At 38.0% G+C, this 18,336-nt stretch overlaps 1 protein-coding gene across 1 annotated transcript; it reads left to right on the forward strand.

Annotated features, from left to right (window-relative positions):
- The first annotated feature begins 176 nt into the window (after positions 1–176).
- LOC149087017 (zinc transporter Slc39a7-like) lies at positions 177–7,523 on the forward strand. The gene is made up of 3 exons (XM_089231236.1): positions 177–1,384; positions 2,716–2,921; positions 7,197–7,523. The coding sequence occupies exons 1-3, from the start codon at positions 568–570 to the stop codon at positions 7,446–7,448; spliced, it is 1,275 nt and encodes a 424-aa protein (XP_089087362.1). The 5' UTR covers positions 177–567; the 3' UTR covers positions 7,449–7,523.
- The last annotated feature ends 10,813 nt before the right edge of the window (positions 7,524–18,336 follow it).

Below are 18,336 nucleotides of genomic sequence, written 5' to 3' on the forward strand. Positions count from 1 at the left end.
ATTTTTTACCTATTAAATTTGAAAGTATTCAATTCCTATAAAATAAATTTTTGTTTGCATTTCAAATGAAAATGCTATAAGAGAATTATAGAGAAAAATTAAAAAATTCGCAACTCTACCGACTTCGCTACGTGATTCATTTTGTAACTCATCTCTGACTTGTCTTTTTTTTAACAGAAATATGGTCAATCAGATTTTTACGATCCCTCCAGCATGATGATGATGGTTGTTCTGACGTCAAAAACTTTTCAGTGTTGATGTTATGAAACTGCGGTCCAGGCCGTCTGGGTTTCGCCTGGCGTGTCACAAAGTATTTGTCTTGTATTTCACATAGATATGTTGTCACTGGCAGTTCACCATCCAATCCTCCCACTTCTCCGGTTTTGAGATACGCTAAGACACCTTGGACATCTATGGACACACTCTGTTCGAGCTCGTTGAGTTTTCTTTATCATAATTGTTATAAAATTATTTTCGTGTGGTTTACTTAACAGCGTTTGTGGCGTATATGAATTGCCAGTCTTTTATATTTGTGCATATACATTGTAATTGAAATCACCATTAGCAATGACGGAACAAGTGAGGCTGCTCCGAGCTGTTGTGATATGTCTTTCTTTGTACTTAGCTGTCAGTGCTGTCCAAGCCCACGGTGGTCACGAGCACGGTCACAATCATGAAAAACCCTCATTCAAATACTCCAGGGAAGCTAATGTCAAAAAACACCATGAATCTCATGTCGCAGACAGCAGTGAACATCACCCCCCGGCGGCGAAGAAGGACACTGTGGCACTGTGGACGAACGCCATAGGGTCCACGCTTCTTATAAGTGCTGCGCCGTTCGTCGTGTTATTTTTCATACCCATCGACAACCGGGTCGAACATCAATCGAAGTTGAAAGTCCTATTGAGTTTCGCCTCGGGTGGATTATTGGGGGACGCTTTCTTACACTTGATACCACACGCGTTGCTGTCCAGTCAACAACAATCCAGTGACTCTCATGGACATTCACACTCCCATCATCACCAACACTCTCACGGTGAGACTTCTGATGTCCATGGACATGATCTTTCTGTTGGTTTGTGGGTCTTGGTTGGTATAGTTGTCTTTTTGATGGTGGAAAAATTTGTGCGGATAGTGAAAGGTGGGCATGGTCATAGCCACGGCAGTAGAGATTCAAGTGTTTCGAACGAGACAAGTTCAGGAAGTACTGCAAACGCTGTGAAGGAATCATCACATGAACAAAAAGCTGAAAGCGAGGAGGGAGAATCAAATATCCATCAAGATGAAAGCGGGGAAAAGGGTGACGATAAAGACAGTGACAGCTCTACTAGTGGCATCTCGAAACAACCTGAATCATCAAACAATGAAGGAAGCCATAGTGAAGGTTATATTGGATGTTATTTATGCTATGTTGTTTTATGTACTGATTTTTTACAATTTCAACAATGTTTTGTATTTTAATAATCTGTGAACTTGCAGAATAGTGATTTATGTATACCCAATATAAGGCATACCTTTTTGTTAAGTTTTTTATTATAAGAATACAGCAACCCAATTAAAAATGCAATTACAAACAATAAATACACATGATGAAATATTATACACAATGCCCCCATAAAGAATAGCCTATTTATTAATTGGTTGTCTTATTCTAAGTATGGATAACTTCTCGATTTACCCCATGTTATCGTATTTCTTTTTAAACTTATCAATTGTGTTAGAATTTACTACTTCCAGGGGTAAGCTATTCCATTTATTAACAACCCTGTTAGAGAAAAATTCCCTGCAACACCATAACCTCGCATTGTTCCTTACCAATTGATACTGGTGTCCCCTTGTAAAAGCAGTCGATTGATGGTGTACTAATAATTCATGGTCCATCCATACTTATCCGAATATGACTACATTTTTTTTGTCAAGCTCTGGCTCCGAACAAAGTTATAGTGCCAGTTATGAATAGTTTTTTTATGCACCAGTTTGTTAAAAAATTTTCCATAGGCGTATTCGAGTTACATGCATGGTTAAGTAGCAATAGGGTCTCTTACATCCCTGTAATGTGAAATATCCAAAACTTACCAAAAAGATGTGAAAAAATTTAACTCATAAATTCCACTGTTATATTTTTGGCTCATTAAGAACCCAGACTCTGCAAATTTGGTTCCATCGACCAAAAATAGTTCCAAGGACCTGAAGGAAATGGACCAAATTGACACTCCCCAGTGAAGTGACTGAACCTTGAATATAATAGTGAAATCTCTCGTTTTGAGAATTTGTTGCACATGTCCATAATACAACACTGGTGCTACCATTCAACATTTGGTGGTAGTTTAGCAATATGAAACAGTCCATGTTTGATTTTATAAACTTCCTTCAAGCTATCAGCCCACCGATTGTTTGTTAAAAGAATGCATCTACAGACTCTGGAACTTCCTTTTTGACCAGTGATTTGAATTTTCACCGTTTTCTTGGTGATTATGGTTTGTGAGTGTAGAAAAAGAATTTCTGAGTTTATGTAAAGAGATCAAAACAAAAAAAAAAAAAAAGAATCAGAATTTATAAGAAAATTAGAAATATTTTATATAGCTTTGTGCTAACTGTGAAAAAATTGTGGAAAAGTGCAAACATACCTCCCCTCTTTTTTTTTATTCCACACCTGGAGACTTGTGTTGTAATGACTTGTATCGCTCATAATATTGTTAATTCCATCTTTTCCAGGTGTCGAAGACATCAAAGTCGCTGGTTACCTTAACCTCGCTGCTGATTTCACCCACAACTTTACAGATGGTCTTGCGATTGGTGCATCTTACCTTGCTGGCAGAAGTGTCGGCATCATTACTACCGCCACCATCCTGTTGCATGAAGTTCCCCATGAAGTTGGAGATTTTGCTATTCTTATTCAATCAGGATGCAGCAAGAGAAAAGTATAAATGAAAAAAAAAAATGTTTTTGATAACTTGAACTTTAAGAGTTCTTTATTATGATGTAGGTATATATGCAGTTAGACCTCTGCTTAACGTCATCTCCGAGGACGGATTATTATAAGCGAGATGATTATGACAAAAAAAGGTTGCGGGGGGGTGTATGAGATTGTCATACATCCTATGTGTATATATATATATATCATCTGATTGATTATACACAGATGTTACAGGAGGGGATTAGTAGGTTATATCCCAAGGTGGCAAGTTCGAAGGGTTGTCGTATTTAAGGAATGGGTGGCAAGAGAATTAGTAGAATGAGAGAAGGGCGGTTAAATTTTTATTGTTCATAGATGTGAAACTATAAATCCTTTTTATCCTCCCTCCCAAAGCAGAATGTTTAGCTTTGCTCTGCAATGAACTTTACTTTCTATTTTAATTTTCTTTGACTAAAGCCCTGTTCACGTGTGCAATAAAACATCCTGGGAAGTTCCCGGTAACTGGGATTTTCGCTACAAACCATTCGCATGACGTTAAGTTTATGCCGGTAATCCCCCTCTTCTTTCCGGAAGCCATCACTGGTTATGTAGGTTGAACGAAAGTGATTGATTCAAGATGGCTGACGTAGGAGCTTATACTAGTTTTCGCGGCGCAAAGGATTATGGGAGAGAAGGTCGGTGTCGACCACCAATCCGCCCCAAAAAAGATGGGCTTTTTTTGATGAGCTTCTATTCCTTCCTTTTTCTTCCCTACGAGGGTAAAAAAGTTGTCATGCTGGTAATTATCACCAAAGCGACCCCCAATCTTGTACATGTGAACAGAGCTTATATGTATATACTAATACTGTCTAATCCCATTTTAACGAGTATTGTTATAGTGAAAATCTTGTTTTAATGAAAATTTTTCTAATCCCCCAGATAATTTTACAGAGGAACAATGCTAAAACTTGGGAGTTCTTTTAGATAGATATTTCCTTTATTTAAAATTTTTAAACACAGTTACTAAACATTTAGGGGCTAAGCAAGAATAATTATATAACAATTTCGTTATAATGAAGTGTTTTCCTCTAGTCTTTTGGAGTTCGTTATAATGGGAATGTATGTGGGTCATTCCCAAAAACAGTGTACATTCCACATTTTGGAAATGAAAAATTTAAAGTTCAATTTTAAAAATACAATTGATCTCAAATTATAACCAATGATTTGAAGTTTAATATTTCATAAATATTTTTCACTTTTATTTTGTAATAATATATATATATATATATATTTTGGGTTTTATTCCTGAAAGTCACAGATTTTATTCACTCTGTTACAAAAACAAATATCGTTCTAAAAAAATTATTATTTCTGCTGTTTTTATCTCTTACAATAATGAAATCAGCTTATTTCTTACACGTATGCTGAAAAAAAGCAGTTAAAAAATTTTTTTTCTGTCATTTTGATATTCATGATTTTTTCAAAATAGCACATGGAAAAGTTTATTTTTTACGTATATTTAGCTTCAAGTCAAATCCAAAAAAGTTGATTAAGCATTAAAAGTGAACCTTTCAATGAGCTAGCTCTCTTATCAGATTTAATCTGGTATAAAAATATATTTCCCAAATGACCGTAACAAAGTGGACATTTTAAAATAGGAAACAATTCAGGACATGAACAAAAAAAAATAGTTTTTCATAAGAAAAAAATTTTTTTTTTTTAATTTTATTGTCAGTTTTATTACATTTTAGTTTTTTACACATATATAAAACACAATTCCAAGTTTTTTTGAAAAAAAATTCCAGATTTGCACCAAGTCTCATTGTTAAACATTTTTTTCAAGCTGGGGCAGCCAGATTTTAAGGTTTTGCTACTACCAATGATTTAAAAAAAAAATCAGATGCCATCTGAAACAAATTAAGAAGTAACATATGAGAGAGAATTAAATGAAGTACTAGAAAAAAATTAAAATTACTACCAGACTGCTCTGAAATTTTGTAAAAAAATTAGTCTCAGAGAAATGGTTTGTACACTTATGCCCATGTAATATATATATACATACATATATATATATATATATATTTTTTTTTTTTTTTTGCCGTTAATGTCAATTTCACTTGCCTTTGACAGTTTTTTAACTGCAATTTGTAACTTTTCTTTCATTTGACAATTTTTTACGATGCCTCTTGTTACTGACTGTGTGTGAGAAACAGATGTGCTTTGAAATGAAAACTCGCTTCTCATAGACACATTTTCTTTTGTTCCTTTCATTATTTGTGACAATAATGATATGTCATACACTAGAAGAGAGATAGTCTAGATGTCTATTGTTCTGAATGTGCAATACAGATATGTAACATGAAGCTTCTGTTTCCCGTATGCCTTTTGATTCTGAGAAATCTTTTCTTTCTGTGATGAAATCAAACCATAAATAGACATTATTGGTAAAATATAGGGTTGTCAGATGTCCCATTTAAAGAAATCGCACACCCAGAATTATACTGTCACCACTCAAAAATTCGTGAAATTAAGTTAATTCCATATTCAAAACCAGAATTTTTTTCTCTACAAGTCAGTAATAGTGAGATTCTTGTAGCTACAAAACTGGTCACTAAGTAGCGGAAGTTTTGTTCCAGTAGGCAGCATTTTGTATTGAGAAATTGAAGCTTATTTTTGTTATTCTGCAATTTCAAGTTTTTTTTGAATTGTGAGAGTATTCTTCTAGGTGTGCCAAATATCCCGAAAAGTTATAGTGTGCACATTAGCTGGGGGCTGCTGTCATCTATACCTCCAGTTCATTGAAAAAATGTTACTTGTAATTTGAATTTTTGAAATCTGAACCCTACATTGGCATAGCTGTATTTTTGGCCATGGGGGTGGGGAGTGTATGTTCGGTTGAGAAAATGAAATTTGTTACTGTAATTTTCTTTATCCCCAGTAAGTTTAATATTTTTTTATTAATCCAATATCTGTAAATCAAGGATACTCAACCTTTTAAAGAGTATGGGTCACTTCATTGATTTGATATGTGTTATGGTTAATGGTTGGTATATGTCATTTATGTAAATTAAACTTTACTTTAAATAAACAATTAGAAAATAATTTCTTGCATGGACATTGTGTTGATGATATAAGATAGAGGACAAAAGCATCCACAAGAAAAATATGCTAACACGAAGTGCTGGTTCCTAAACCAGAAATGGTGGTTCGATTCTTTTTTCAGTGAAAATCCATGTGTAGGATTGAAATTCACAAGCACTCAAATTTACAAGATCTAGTTGCAAGCCTGAGATTTATTACAATGTCTAATTTTTTTCATTTTCCTCAAATAACGACACCAGACATTAAAAGGGTTAAGGCTGTAGACAGCTCAAAACCTTGCAAACATTAATTACAGACATTTCGTGTATAAAAAGTGTTGCCATCATACAATATTGTGAGTTACAGGGAAGAATGTATTCAGCTTTGTTCGAACGCTGTTGGCGTTGATGATGGTGGTTGGCTAAAGTTAGTTTTTTGCGGTTTTCCAACTTTGAGGCATGAATGCAAGCTAGTCTCTCATTGGAAAAAAACCTCCATATACAGCAGGTAGCTACACCACACGATACTAACATAACACGAAAATTCAAGTATTTACCATCTTCATTTCAAAATATGGAAGACATGGCAGCACCAGCAAGAATATGAAACAAGCACAAATCCAACAACATAAATATGTTAGGGACTACACATTCCCCAGTATGTACAGATTTATTAGAAATTCCACAGAGGAACATTTACCAGGTGCATATATGGTTAAGTAGTAGTAATGAATCCTGCTTATAATGTTTAAAAAAAAAGAAAAGAAAAACCATCAAACATTGTGAGTGGAAAAATGCTTTAAATGGGAAATCTTGATGAGTATTACCTGCATAGGAGAAAAAAAAAGTTATCGCACGCAAATAGTTATATTAAGCAGGAAAATATGCTCTAAGGCCGGGATTACACTATAAAGGTTTAATAAAAGATGTTTTGCAAAACTTGAAGGGAAAAAAACAACCAATAAGCATATTGATTACATTTGCTCAAATGTAACCAATGCGCTTATTTGTTGTATTTTTCAAGTTTTATGAAAGAACTTTTACATTGTAATCTGCCGTAAGTGGAAAAACTTGTGGGGGACAAATGTGGACCAAAAAAAACCATTTTTTTTGTAATGAATCAAAATTGAATAATTTGATTGAAAAGTTCGTGTTCCAAAAAAATATGATTGTTTTTCTTTAATTTGCCTTTTCATTTTTTGTTTCTTCTCTTCCCTCAGGCCATAATGTTACAATTGGTAACAGCAGTAGGAGCCTTGACAGGTACCGTTTGTAGCTTGCTGGCCGAAGGCCTAGATCCAACTGCTATAAACTGGATACTACCATTCACAGCTGGTGGCTTCATATATATCGCGACGGTATCTGTGATCCCAGAGCTACTAGAGGACACAAAGCTCTGGCAATCTGTCAAAGAAGTTATCGCATTACTCGTTGGAGTCTTCATGATGGTCTTGATTGCAGAATATGAGTGATTGTCTGTGATGTTTGTGAAAGATTTTCGATGGTTAATTAAATATGAGTCTTGTGGGTAAAAAAATTGAAAGGAATCTGCCTATATTTTTTTTCAATGTATGATGCATGAGTTATAACCAAAATTCTAATGTTGCTGCCCTAAAAAATCTTGTAAATGACTTAAAAGAAGTGGTGGAAAAAAAAATTCTGTTGAAAAACCAATTATTCAAAAGTTGAAAGAAAAAGTTTTGATAGCATGAAAATCATATGCAAATTTTTTTCCCAGTCATTTCATCAGAAATAACAATTTTTCTAATAAACGAGTTATAATTCATGAATCGGCTAAAAACATTGGTGCTATGGCTCTCACAAGAGTGGGACTAACATGACCCGAGATGATTTTTATCATTTTTTTTGCAAGAAATTCAGAGGCCCGTGAAGAATCTGAACGGTTGCCCTGTTGCTAGAAAGGGGGGGGGGTTTGCAGTAAAAACCGGAAAATGAACTGCCACCCGAGAAACCCTGTGTATGCATATTGTTGGGAAGTCAAAAAGCATATTTTATTTTTTCCAATAAATTCAAGGATATTTTTTCATAAGTGCTCAATGCAACCAGCATTCATAGAATTTTTTTCAATCCTTTCCATTGTCAAAAAATTTGGATAGTTAAAAATACCCTGGTAATGCCAAAAAATGCTCTAATGGGGGAAAAAGCAGAAAAATGCAAAAAAAAAAAAAAATTGTGAATGTCATCAGCATTCGGGCCCTGGTTATAACCATTTATCTGATTGTGATTCAATTTTGCAATAAGGTCATAAATCATCCTTTTAACCGACTGACGGTCCTGCACGTATATTTACGTGTGAAGTTGATGCCTTCCAAACGGTCTAGGCCGTATTTTTACGTGTGAACTTTTTGACTTCCAAATGGTCCTGGCCGTAAATATACTGCCTTGCTTTCCCCCCATAAAGAATCACTAAGCTGGCTTAGCATACGCCCCTCTCTTTTCTCCACAAAATGACCATTGTACTCGCAACAGCGCTGGGCGTTGAAAACGACAAAATGGCTTCTGCCTCTTCGGCGGGAGGGGACAGTTTTCAATTAACTTAGCAGATAGACGTTTGACAAGCAGCTCTCGAATAGTCAGTTCAAAGAAGCCTTAATCCTTTTGTAAACGAAGAGGAATTTTCAGAAAGTATAAGAAAGGCTGCTCTTCAGCAAGAAATGCCCCACCTAAAAGGCACGTCTTTATCTTATTATAGAAATTCTTATCGCTTGATTGTAGGATATGTACTGGCATTCACTTTTATTTTGGCATGAAAAAATTATATCGTATTAAAACTCATTGACTGCGAAACACTGAATGCATAGAGATAAACAGGATTCCCCCCCCCCCCCGAATTGTGACATCCTGGCTTTCCAGTGATTTTAATTTTTTACAGTATAGGCGAAATTTTTTAATTTTATTTTTCATTTGTTTATCTTTACCTCTTTATCACTACTCAAGTACGATACGGCAGAACCTCAATTATCCGATGTGATTGGAAAGCCCTACATCAGAAAACCAAATACAGTATCATGTTTATTTACGCAGAGCATAATTGATACCAGTGTTTCTTAACTCCTTTACCTTACCCCCTGTAACCCTCTTTGGACCATGTTTTCTTCTCACTTCTTGTTTCTTGGCCTTTGCCTGGGCCCCTAACCTCACTCAGCAGACTAAACCGTTTCAAAGTATACAAACTATTTTCTTTTTGAAAAAATTTATAGTGAAAGCGAAAATTTTATAAACAAAGACTGTCATAGTGTCTGTCAAGATTATCATGCCTCTAGAGTCCAGCGAGCTTCCCTCTTGTGAAGGTTATATGCTGGGCAGTGATGCCAAGATCACGCCAACCCACCCCCTCCCGCGTGCAAAGTGATTTACGGGAAGGGGGGGGGTTCAATATTTCGATGGAAGTAACAGCTTACATATTTACATACTTTCGAAAATTATTGTGTGCCAGAATTTTATCATGTAGGCCCCATGAAGACATTATACCCCCCGGACTATGCCTGGATCAGCCCATACTTGTGAACCAGAGTTGGGCGAACATACACAGAGAAAGCATATGGGAACGTATGCGCATCACATTTGTGGTAAGGCGTACATAACATGTATGGAATTCTATTAGCTTTGCGCAAACTATGCCATGCTAATGTTCAGTGAAATCGAGAATGCGGCTCATTTGCAATACCTAAATCCACGCATGTATTCAATCTCTGCAACATTTCATTGCTCAGTTGATAATTTTCAGATAGTACCAGTGCTTATGCAAATATATACATTTTTATATCATTGTTCATCACTTCGTTGAGCAATGTTCTAAAAAATAAATAAGGCAAGGGCACTCGTGTGTGGCTTTTTTTTTTTTTTTTAATTTTATCGGTTATAGTAAGAATTAAAAAAAAAAACAGTTGGAAGTGGAAATAAATATAAGCATGTTATCACATTGTTGACCGGTCATGAGTAAATTCGAACTTTCAAGCAGGATAAACCTGTAACCCCAGCGATTCTCAACCGGTGCTCCACTTCCCAGGGGCTCCGCGGTGACTCGAGGAAAATAAAACAAATCAGTAACTTTGATAGATAAATAAAAAATAAGAGGCCTACAAGGTTCTACCATAAAAATTATATGCAAAAAGTGTTCCTCGAGTGAAACAGGACTTCGCCATAGAAATTATATACTGAAAAGGGCTCCGCGAGTAAAAAAAGGATGAGAACCGCTGCTGTAACCATTCATTAAGTTGAAAAACCACAGAAAACAAACTTCGGTAGACCACCACTCTGCCGCCAGTGAGGTACAAACCTGGATGCTCGTGATGAGATCCCAGAATGATGTCCACGCGACGACACAGTAGCTCTAGAATATACTAAGTGGCCACGGGTGAAAATCCAGTAAAAAAGTATTGTGCTGTAAAAGCTGAGGCACGGCTTATGATTAAGCATTACGTACGAAAAAAAAAAAAAATGTGCAGCTCATCCATCAATTCCTCACACTTATGTGACAGGACATGAATGAGCTTGTACGTGCTCATCAAGCACAATGCCTCAACATTGAACGAAAAAAAAGTACATTTAAATTTAAAAATAAAATACAATTTTTTTATTGTATCTTCTGTGGTCATTTACTCACACTTCTTATAAAAAGTGTGCTCATTGTACAAACGAAGCATCCAAATGGTTGACTGACTTTTTTTTTTCCATCTAAGATAGTGATCTGGTGGCCCAGCCATTAGATACGTCGGAAGAGTTACGAAACCGTGGGTGCTTGACTTGAGCTTTACATGGAAACTATTGATCCCTGAATGAATTTTGGAGGTGCTCAGATCAGTGGTACAGAATACTGTAGGTACTCGAGCACTCACTGCATCCTCTGGCTCCACCCCCACTGCCAGTCATCCCCCTAAATGCCAGAATTTTACTTATATATTGTGGACTAAGTACTGCACTGTCAGTTCCCTTCCCCCAACCCACAAGAAATTTCTGGCAACGGCTCTTCCAATAGCACCATTGTCCACATAATAGAAAGGTCTTACAGGTCTTGAGGTCAAACAACCTAACATAACATTTATTTGCACAATAATGTTTTTAGGAAGAAATTTAACGATCAAACGGGCCACAGCAATTGAATTCAATTAGTGAGAAAAACTAATTTCTTAGCAAAACAATTATCGTACTCCCCCACAGTAGCTGGCATGCCGGGAAACAGTGGGGCATGCTGAAAATATCCGTATTTTCCGGAATGCCGATAAATTTGATTCACGGATTCTGGAAAATTCTTGAATATCTTTATTTTTTATTAATTTCTTATCAGGAAAATAAATTATACATATCCGCGGAGCCAACAATGATGGCTCTTACTGGATGTTAGTGAAAATAAACAGTTGAATATTTAATATTAGAATGAATAACAGAATGGGAGGAAGAAGGAAATGAAATATTTCAGAGAGAATCTGAAATATTGTTCAATGTCGGTACTGTAATTGAATGAAGGTAAAATTTGATTAGTCTTCTATACATGCGTATGAACAGGGCCGCAACTAGATGCTTGGTCACCCGGGGCAAGCGCGCATTTTTACGCCCTCTTGTAATGGTAAGGGAGAGGTTTCAGAATGAAATTTGCACCCCCTCGGGTTCAGCGCCCGGGGTACGAGACCCGTCTGCTCCCCCTAATTGCGGCCCTGTATATGAATGAAGGCTGACAGTTGAATTCATATCAGATGGCATGGAGTAATAAAATTCAGGAACTATGTAAGTAAAATACTTTCTTTTCAAAGTTTTATGAACACAAGATAATGCATAGATTCAATTTATTCCTGAGGAAGAACGAGACAAATTAATATTTAAAGAAAACGAGGAAGAGTGATTTAGAAAAAAAAAAATATATATATATATATAAACTTTATTCGGAAAGTCCACTGATTCAGCTGAATGCATGCTGTGATCCTATTATAACCTCACTTTTTCCGGCATGCCGAAAGTGGCCAAGACCACAACATACAAAAAGCTGGTGCCCCTCGTGTTTTACGGCATGCCGGCCAATGCGTGGGAATACGGTAAGTTTGTTGAAATTTTTGAGTAAAATAATTTGGTAGTTGTTCAAATCAGCGCTCGTGTGTAATCACTTCCATTTTGCCCAGATCTTTACTTGAAAAGTAAAAAATACGTTGGCAGAGGAATGGGAAAAAAAGACGAGTCCACAAAAAGCCAAGTATTGTACTTAGTTTGAATCCTTTTACGAGAGAACACACCTTTTCTTTTCCTCTCCTACAAAGAAGCATTCAACAGTGGGCGGAACAAAAATTTCAAACCACACAACACTAAATCCGATGTCCCGCTGTTTGTACGGGGGGAAGGAAAAATGGTTGGATTTTTTTCGAAGCAGTTTTGTGACAATTACCTGAACCTTTTTCAAGTAGATTTTCTCAACACCCTCAAACCGTCAGTCGGTTAACAAATAATTATGATTATTGGGATCATCAAAATTTCAGTATGTTTGATTAATAATGATGAATGTTATTTGAACTTTTATGGCTTTCATATACGGCAAGTGAACATTATCAAATAGAACAGATGCCCCTACAAGTTCATTGCATTTTAAGAAAACTATATTTTTTGTGACACTGAAGGCCTTGCTGACAACTCAATACAACCAGATCTCTATAACACCACCTCTCGGGACAGAAATAGTGACTTAATAATGAGTGTACCCAATTTATTAATTATGATAGCAGGTGAATCCTCAATTGAGGACAATGAAATACGATTCCATAGTTGAAAAAAAGATAAATGGCATACTGGCAGGACATATACTGAGGTCTTATAAACCAACATGGCTCAGTTGAATAACTTGCAATGAAATACAAGCGATACAGAATTTAAGTGTACATTCACATTGAAGAAAATAACAGTTCTCTGGGAATCTTAAAAGAAAAGGATGATTATAAGAATAGCTCCCTTTTTGTCAATCAACTTTGGTTCAATTTTCTGCTTTGAAGTTATTTCTGAAAATTTATCCAATTTTAAAAATAAATTTTTAGGTTCCAATCTTTAAAGGTTTCAAAAATGTTCACAACAAAAGTTGAAACTTCTCACAATGACCAAGTTCTCAGACTAAAAGTTATCATTATGAGGTGGTTATGCCAAAAATTGTTTTGTTTTAAATGTATCGGGCAATGAAAACTGAATTACATTTCGTTAATGTAAACAAAATTTGGTGATTCTCTAATTTTTAGACGCAGGAAAAAATATTCTCGCCTCACATCTCTAATAGAAAGTTCGGGAAGAGAGAATCCATGCACTCGCGCATGTCTCACAATTCTTCAAATGGCCTTTTATTAAGACAGTGGACATTGGCTATCGGTTCAATCCTTCAATGCAGTTTGTACAAGATGTTTTCTTAAGACGTTGATCAAGTGCTCGCAAGCACGAAATGGGAACACTCTAGGTGGTCGTGAGCAACGGGTTGAAGATACCTTGCATTTATGAGATAAAGGCTGCATTAGCACTTACAGGACACCCTGTATATTACTGCTGCAAAACTGCACACGCATCTCGTAAACATTCCTCTGGGGAATTAGTAATGAATTGGTGCATATATCAGAATATGTGCATGTGTCCCTAATATGAAGGTTGTTTCTGAGGAATGTTGAACGCCATGTGTTTTTTTAAGAAGTGCTGCCATCTGCCTTCCGAGTATGAAAGTAACAACAGGGCTGTTGAACTTTATATGATATGTAAGCCTATGATTGCTTTTTCTGTGGAGGTTATTTTTTAAATGGGAAATCGGTTTGGCATTCACGCCTCAAAGTAGGATAGAGCTCGAGGTCTTGAGTGCGTAGGAGGAGGCCTTCATGATGTTCGATTTTTTTTTCAAACCGAACAACTCAAGTCTATCGCCATGGGCAATTTACTACCGAGCGAGTTGTGTACCTAACAGTTTGAGTGTGTATCTGGTTTTTCAGTGCTGCCATCTATATCTCAGAAGTGAAGTGTAATGACTGAATACTTGTACTGTTTGAGGTCTGTTGCTTTCTGTGGCGAAACTTTTTAACAGGACGAGATTAGCTCGCATTCGCATCTCGAAGTTGTGAACGAACCACAGAAAACCAACTTCAATCGACCAACACTGTGGCGACCGAACCCGGGACCTCGCGATGCGAGTCCATCGCTATGACCACTCGGCCACCACAACGGCGAGATTTGATATGCCGCTATATATATATATATATTTCTATATTTTTTGGGAATAGGTACGTAAATTTGTATGCTGTCAATTCCCAGCCACAGGCTTCTAAATTGGCCCTGCATAGAACCTGGGTCATCTTATAACACATGAGCCTATCCAGGCATGTTCCTGAGCCTGATGTCAATAGTGGGTCCTACATGATGACATCTGGTATCATGATTTGCGAGAGTAAGTAAATATGTATGTTGTTGCTTTGAACTGAAGTAGTGGGGGGGAATAGCATTTTTCGCCCAAAGGGCCCATGGTGTAAAAGCGGAACAACATAGAACTACCCATTCTCACGAAAATCCGTACTGAATCAGGGGTCGACCTTACTTGTGAAATTTTTCTTCAATAGCAATTAGCTCTTAAAATCAATTCAGTAAGTAAGAAGGGCTTTACTTCTGGAAGAGGGGGGCCCTGTATACGACAAGGGGTGTCACGAGAAAAAGAATACGGTCCAAAGGGAGCCCATGGGCGAAAAAGGGTCAAGAAACACTGGTGTAGAACAATATTTCTTAACCTTTTCTCGCATATGGGAGTGGGGGAAAAGAAGACAGTCCCCCCCCCCCCTCTAGGAGTGCGAGATCTTTTTTTATGATGCACAAAAATTTCATAATATCGATTTCTCTTGACCCCAGGGCGAGTTCAGTGAAGCTTTCCTCTTGCACGGGGAGGGTGGTTCTATTTGGAGTCGTCTCAACATCATGGGCCCCCGGAGAAAATGATATCCTGGGCCATAGTTGGAGCAGCAGCTTACATTTAAATTCATCCTCCCGAAAAATCATCGCACCAGATCCATGGCTCCCACATCCTGAAGCCGGGCTCCTAGGCTGGGATCTTTTGCGGGCCCTCCAGACCAGACTTTACGGGCCCCTTTATATTGATTTATAGCGTGAAAAAGAAAACAAGGTGATAATCGTCACGGGCCCTACCCTTGACCAGATCTCATCATATAGTCGCCTATAGACATGACGATCCCCGGATATGCCTAAATGGAGCCCCCATGCGGCAAGACGGTCCTGTTTTTGTGGTCACTTCTGTTGGATTCTGAAAGTAGTCACCCCCCCCCCCCACTCCGATTATATTTTAACTTTTTAAAGTTTCATTTCTTCACATCTGAGTTTTTTTTCTTTTCAGCTTTCCGTGGTCCCCTTAACCACCTGCCATGACTCCCCCTTCTTATCGATTTTCACCCGTTGCTCCCCCTTAGTATATCCAGAAGGCCATATGGCTGTTATGTTATCAAACTTCACCCGCGGCTCCCTTGCCCTATTCAACGTTCATCCAAGGTTCCCCAGAACAGTGTGACAAAGAACCATTTTAAAAGCAACGAACAGGCACGTATGAATATAGCCTTTTGACCGCTACGCACACTTTGAGAATCACTCCCATATGATCTCAGGTTGAGGAATACTGGTGTACAGTCAAGCAAAATGTATCACGCTTTTCCTCACGCTCACATACTTTCTAGGTCATTCTTATAATTACTCCTATGCTTGTACACTCTTTTGATCGTTCATCGACCTAATCTCTTTCTCTTCAGGTCACTCACATTCTTTACAAACTCTCTAGGTCGCTCTTTTGATCATGCTCTCTCTCTCACACACGCACACGCAGACTTGGTTCCTTGCACTGTATATCACTTTTTTTGGTCACTCATCCCCTTTGTCTCTAAGTTCCCCTGTAAATACACCACTATCGGTGAGCAACCAAAAGTGACTCACAGCTGGAACCGAACATTTTTACTCTGCCGCCAGTACACATTTTGGCTATCAGCAGCATCGAAAAATTAGATACGCACACAACACTAGATACGCACCCAGAGTGTTGGGTACACATTGCAAATTTTCGGCACAACTTATTTGGTAGCAAATTGTTCTCATGGCGATAGATCAGAGTTGTGCTCGGTTTGAAAGAAATTATTCATTTTAGTGCCCAATTATTTTGTCCCGTTATCATAAACGAAAAAATGATAAACTCTCGGCGCTCTTTCTGGTCCAGTGTCCGGGGCACCAGATAACTTTGCTCTACCTTAGTTGCGGGTCTGACTCAGAGAATTTGTAAGCACGTGAGTGACCTAAAGGGAGAGCGTATTTCGGCGCCCCAGTAATGTGGAAGGAGCAATTAAAGGGTGAATTCGTAGCCCCCTCTAATCCAGCGCTCGGGGCACCAGAGCCGCCTACTCCTCCCTAGTGGTTGCCCTTGAAGGGGGGGGGGAGATCTGGTCAGTGAGCGACAAAAACAGTAAGCATGGGAGTGTCAGGGCTTTAACTGGGGGGGGGGGGGTCTGTGTCAGTGGATACGGGCTTTCCTCAAACCGGGGGGGGGGGGAAACAATCACCGAGATTATGCGTAGTGAACCGGGGTCTCCCATTGTCCCCGTACTCCCCTAGGGGGGAGATTCCCCCCTACTCCCAGTGTAGGGGGTCTCCCCTAGATGCCTCCAGTTGAGAGGGCTCCAGCTTGCCCGGCGCAGTATGTAGGGGCTATGGGGGGGGGGGGGTAGGAGGCGCAAAAAATAAGTCCCGCAGGGGTACAGATTTTGTCTCTAGCCGCCCCGATAGCTTATATTCTTGTTTCTGGCATTACGTGTCGAGGTGTGACTCAGAAGCGTGTGGTCATGTGAATTTTTACTGTGTTAAATGTTGGGGTCTTAACTAAAATCTACGCTGCCGCCACTTATAACCTGCGCCCGGGTGTGCGGCACCCCTTGCACCCTCGCTTAAGCTGCCTCTGCTAGAGAGCAAGGGGATTAGGTCAGTTAGGGACAAAAAGAGTGACCAAGAAAGTGTGCAGGAATGCGAGTGACCAAATGAGTGACTTAGAAACAGGAGCGTATTTACAGTTTTATACACTGTATTTACTTATTATACAGCTTCTTTCCTCATACCATTGGTGAATGGAACAAACTCCCAAGCTCTATTGTTGAATCTCCCACTATCACTAGTTTTTTGTCTGATATTAAACAATATCTTTGTCATTCTCAATCACATCTTCTTGTATAGGCCCAAGTGCCAACAATATTGTATAAATAAATAAATTAAATAAAATACAGTGCGAATGGGGAGGGGTGCTCTAGCCCCAGAGAATTCGAATTCGAGGAATGAGGTTTCAAGAAAATTAGACTAGCGTGAGCGAAAGACGGCTAAATTTGTATAACCCCACAGGCGGAAAAACCATGAATCCACCTCTGGTTACTGACTGTGTGTGTGAGAGAGAGAGAGAGAGAGAGATAACAGATGTTTTCGAAACAAAAACAGTGTCGTAAACACATTTTTTTCCCTTGTTCCTGTCATTATTTGCGTTCTTATGCACGATACGTTTAAATAATAATAATGACGATGATGATGCCATACACAAAAAGGTAGAGAGGGAGACCAGGTGTCTATTGTTCTGAATCTGCAAATAATAACATGCACACATATAACATGAAACGTGTATGTTTCCCATATGCCTTTTGACTCTGAGAAATCTCTTTTTTTTTTCTGCGACGAAATCAAACCCTAAATAGACATTTTTGTCCAAATATAGGGTTGCTAGACTTCATTGTTCAAAGTAGTGTTCTTCAACCTTTTACAGCTGGGGACCAGCAAAAATTGAATGAGAAAAATATTTTGTGCACCCCCCAGCAAGCAATAAATAAATAGGGGAAATAATTTGCAAATAAGGGAAAAAAATAAATAGATGGGGGGAAGAGAGAGATGATTTGTGCACCTGCAAACAAAATGAATAGGGGAAATAATGTGAGGATCCCCCCACCCCCGGCAAAAAATAAATAAATGGGTGGAAGGCAAATTGGGTGGAAATCATTTGTGTACGTAGAGAAAAATTAAGGAGAAATAATTTGTGGGCCGACAAAAATTAAATATTTGTAGCTACTCGACTTTTCGAGGGTTAGTATGCAAATTGTTAGGCAAGATGGAACTCCCTAGCTATGTGGCCCCCCTCTCCCAGAGCTTCACTCATCCCGGGAGCACATGCGGCATATGGTGCTGTTAGGACGGCCCTGTATAATGACAATTATTTTCAACTAAATATGCATTGATGAATAAATTATTTCTTGATAGGCTTAGTATAGCATTTTTGAACCGGGAATATATAATAATAATAATAATAATAAATTTTTGGAAACATGA

This window comes from Pholcus phalangioides, unplaced genomic scaffold, assembly GCF_987345545.1.
Source record: "Pholcus phalangioides strain wild (caught in Gottingen) unplaced genomic scaffold, Ppha-v1.0 ptg000004l_1, whole genome shotgun sequence".
Classification (NCBI taxonomy): domain Eukaryota; kingdom Metazoa; phylum Arthropoda; class Arachnida; order Araneae; family Pholcidae; genus Pholcus; species Pholcus phalangioides.

Coding starts and splice junctions, on each gene's coding strand:
- LOC149087017 (XM_089231236.1), top strand. CDS start 568: ATGACGGAACAAGTGAGGCTGCTCCGAGCTGTTGTGATATGTCTTTCT. Junction 1,385..2,715: donor TGAAGGAAGCCATAGTGAAG/GTTATATTGGAT, acceptor CATCTTTTCCAG/GTGTCGAAGACATCAAAGTC. Junction 2,922..7,196: donor CAGGATGCAGCAAGAGAAAA/GTATAAATGAAA, acceptor CTCTTCCCTCAG/GCCATAATGTTACAATTGGT.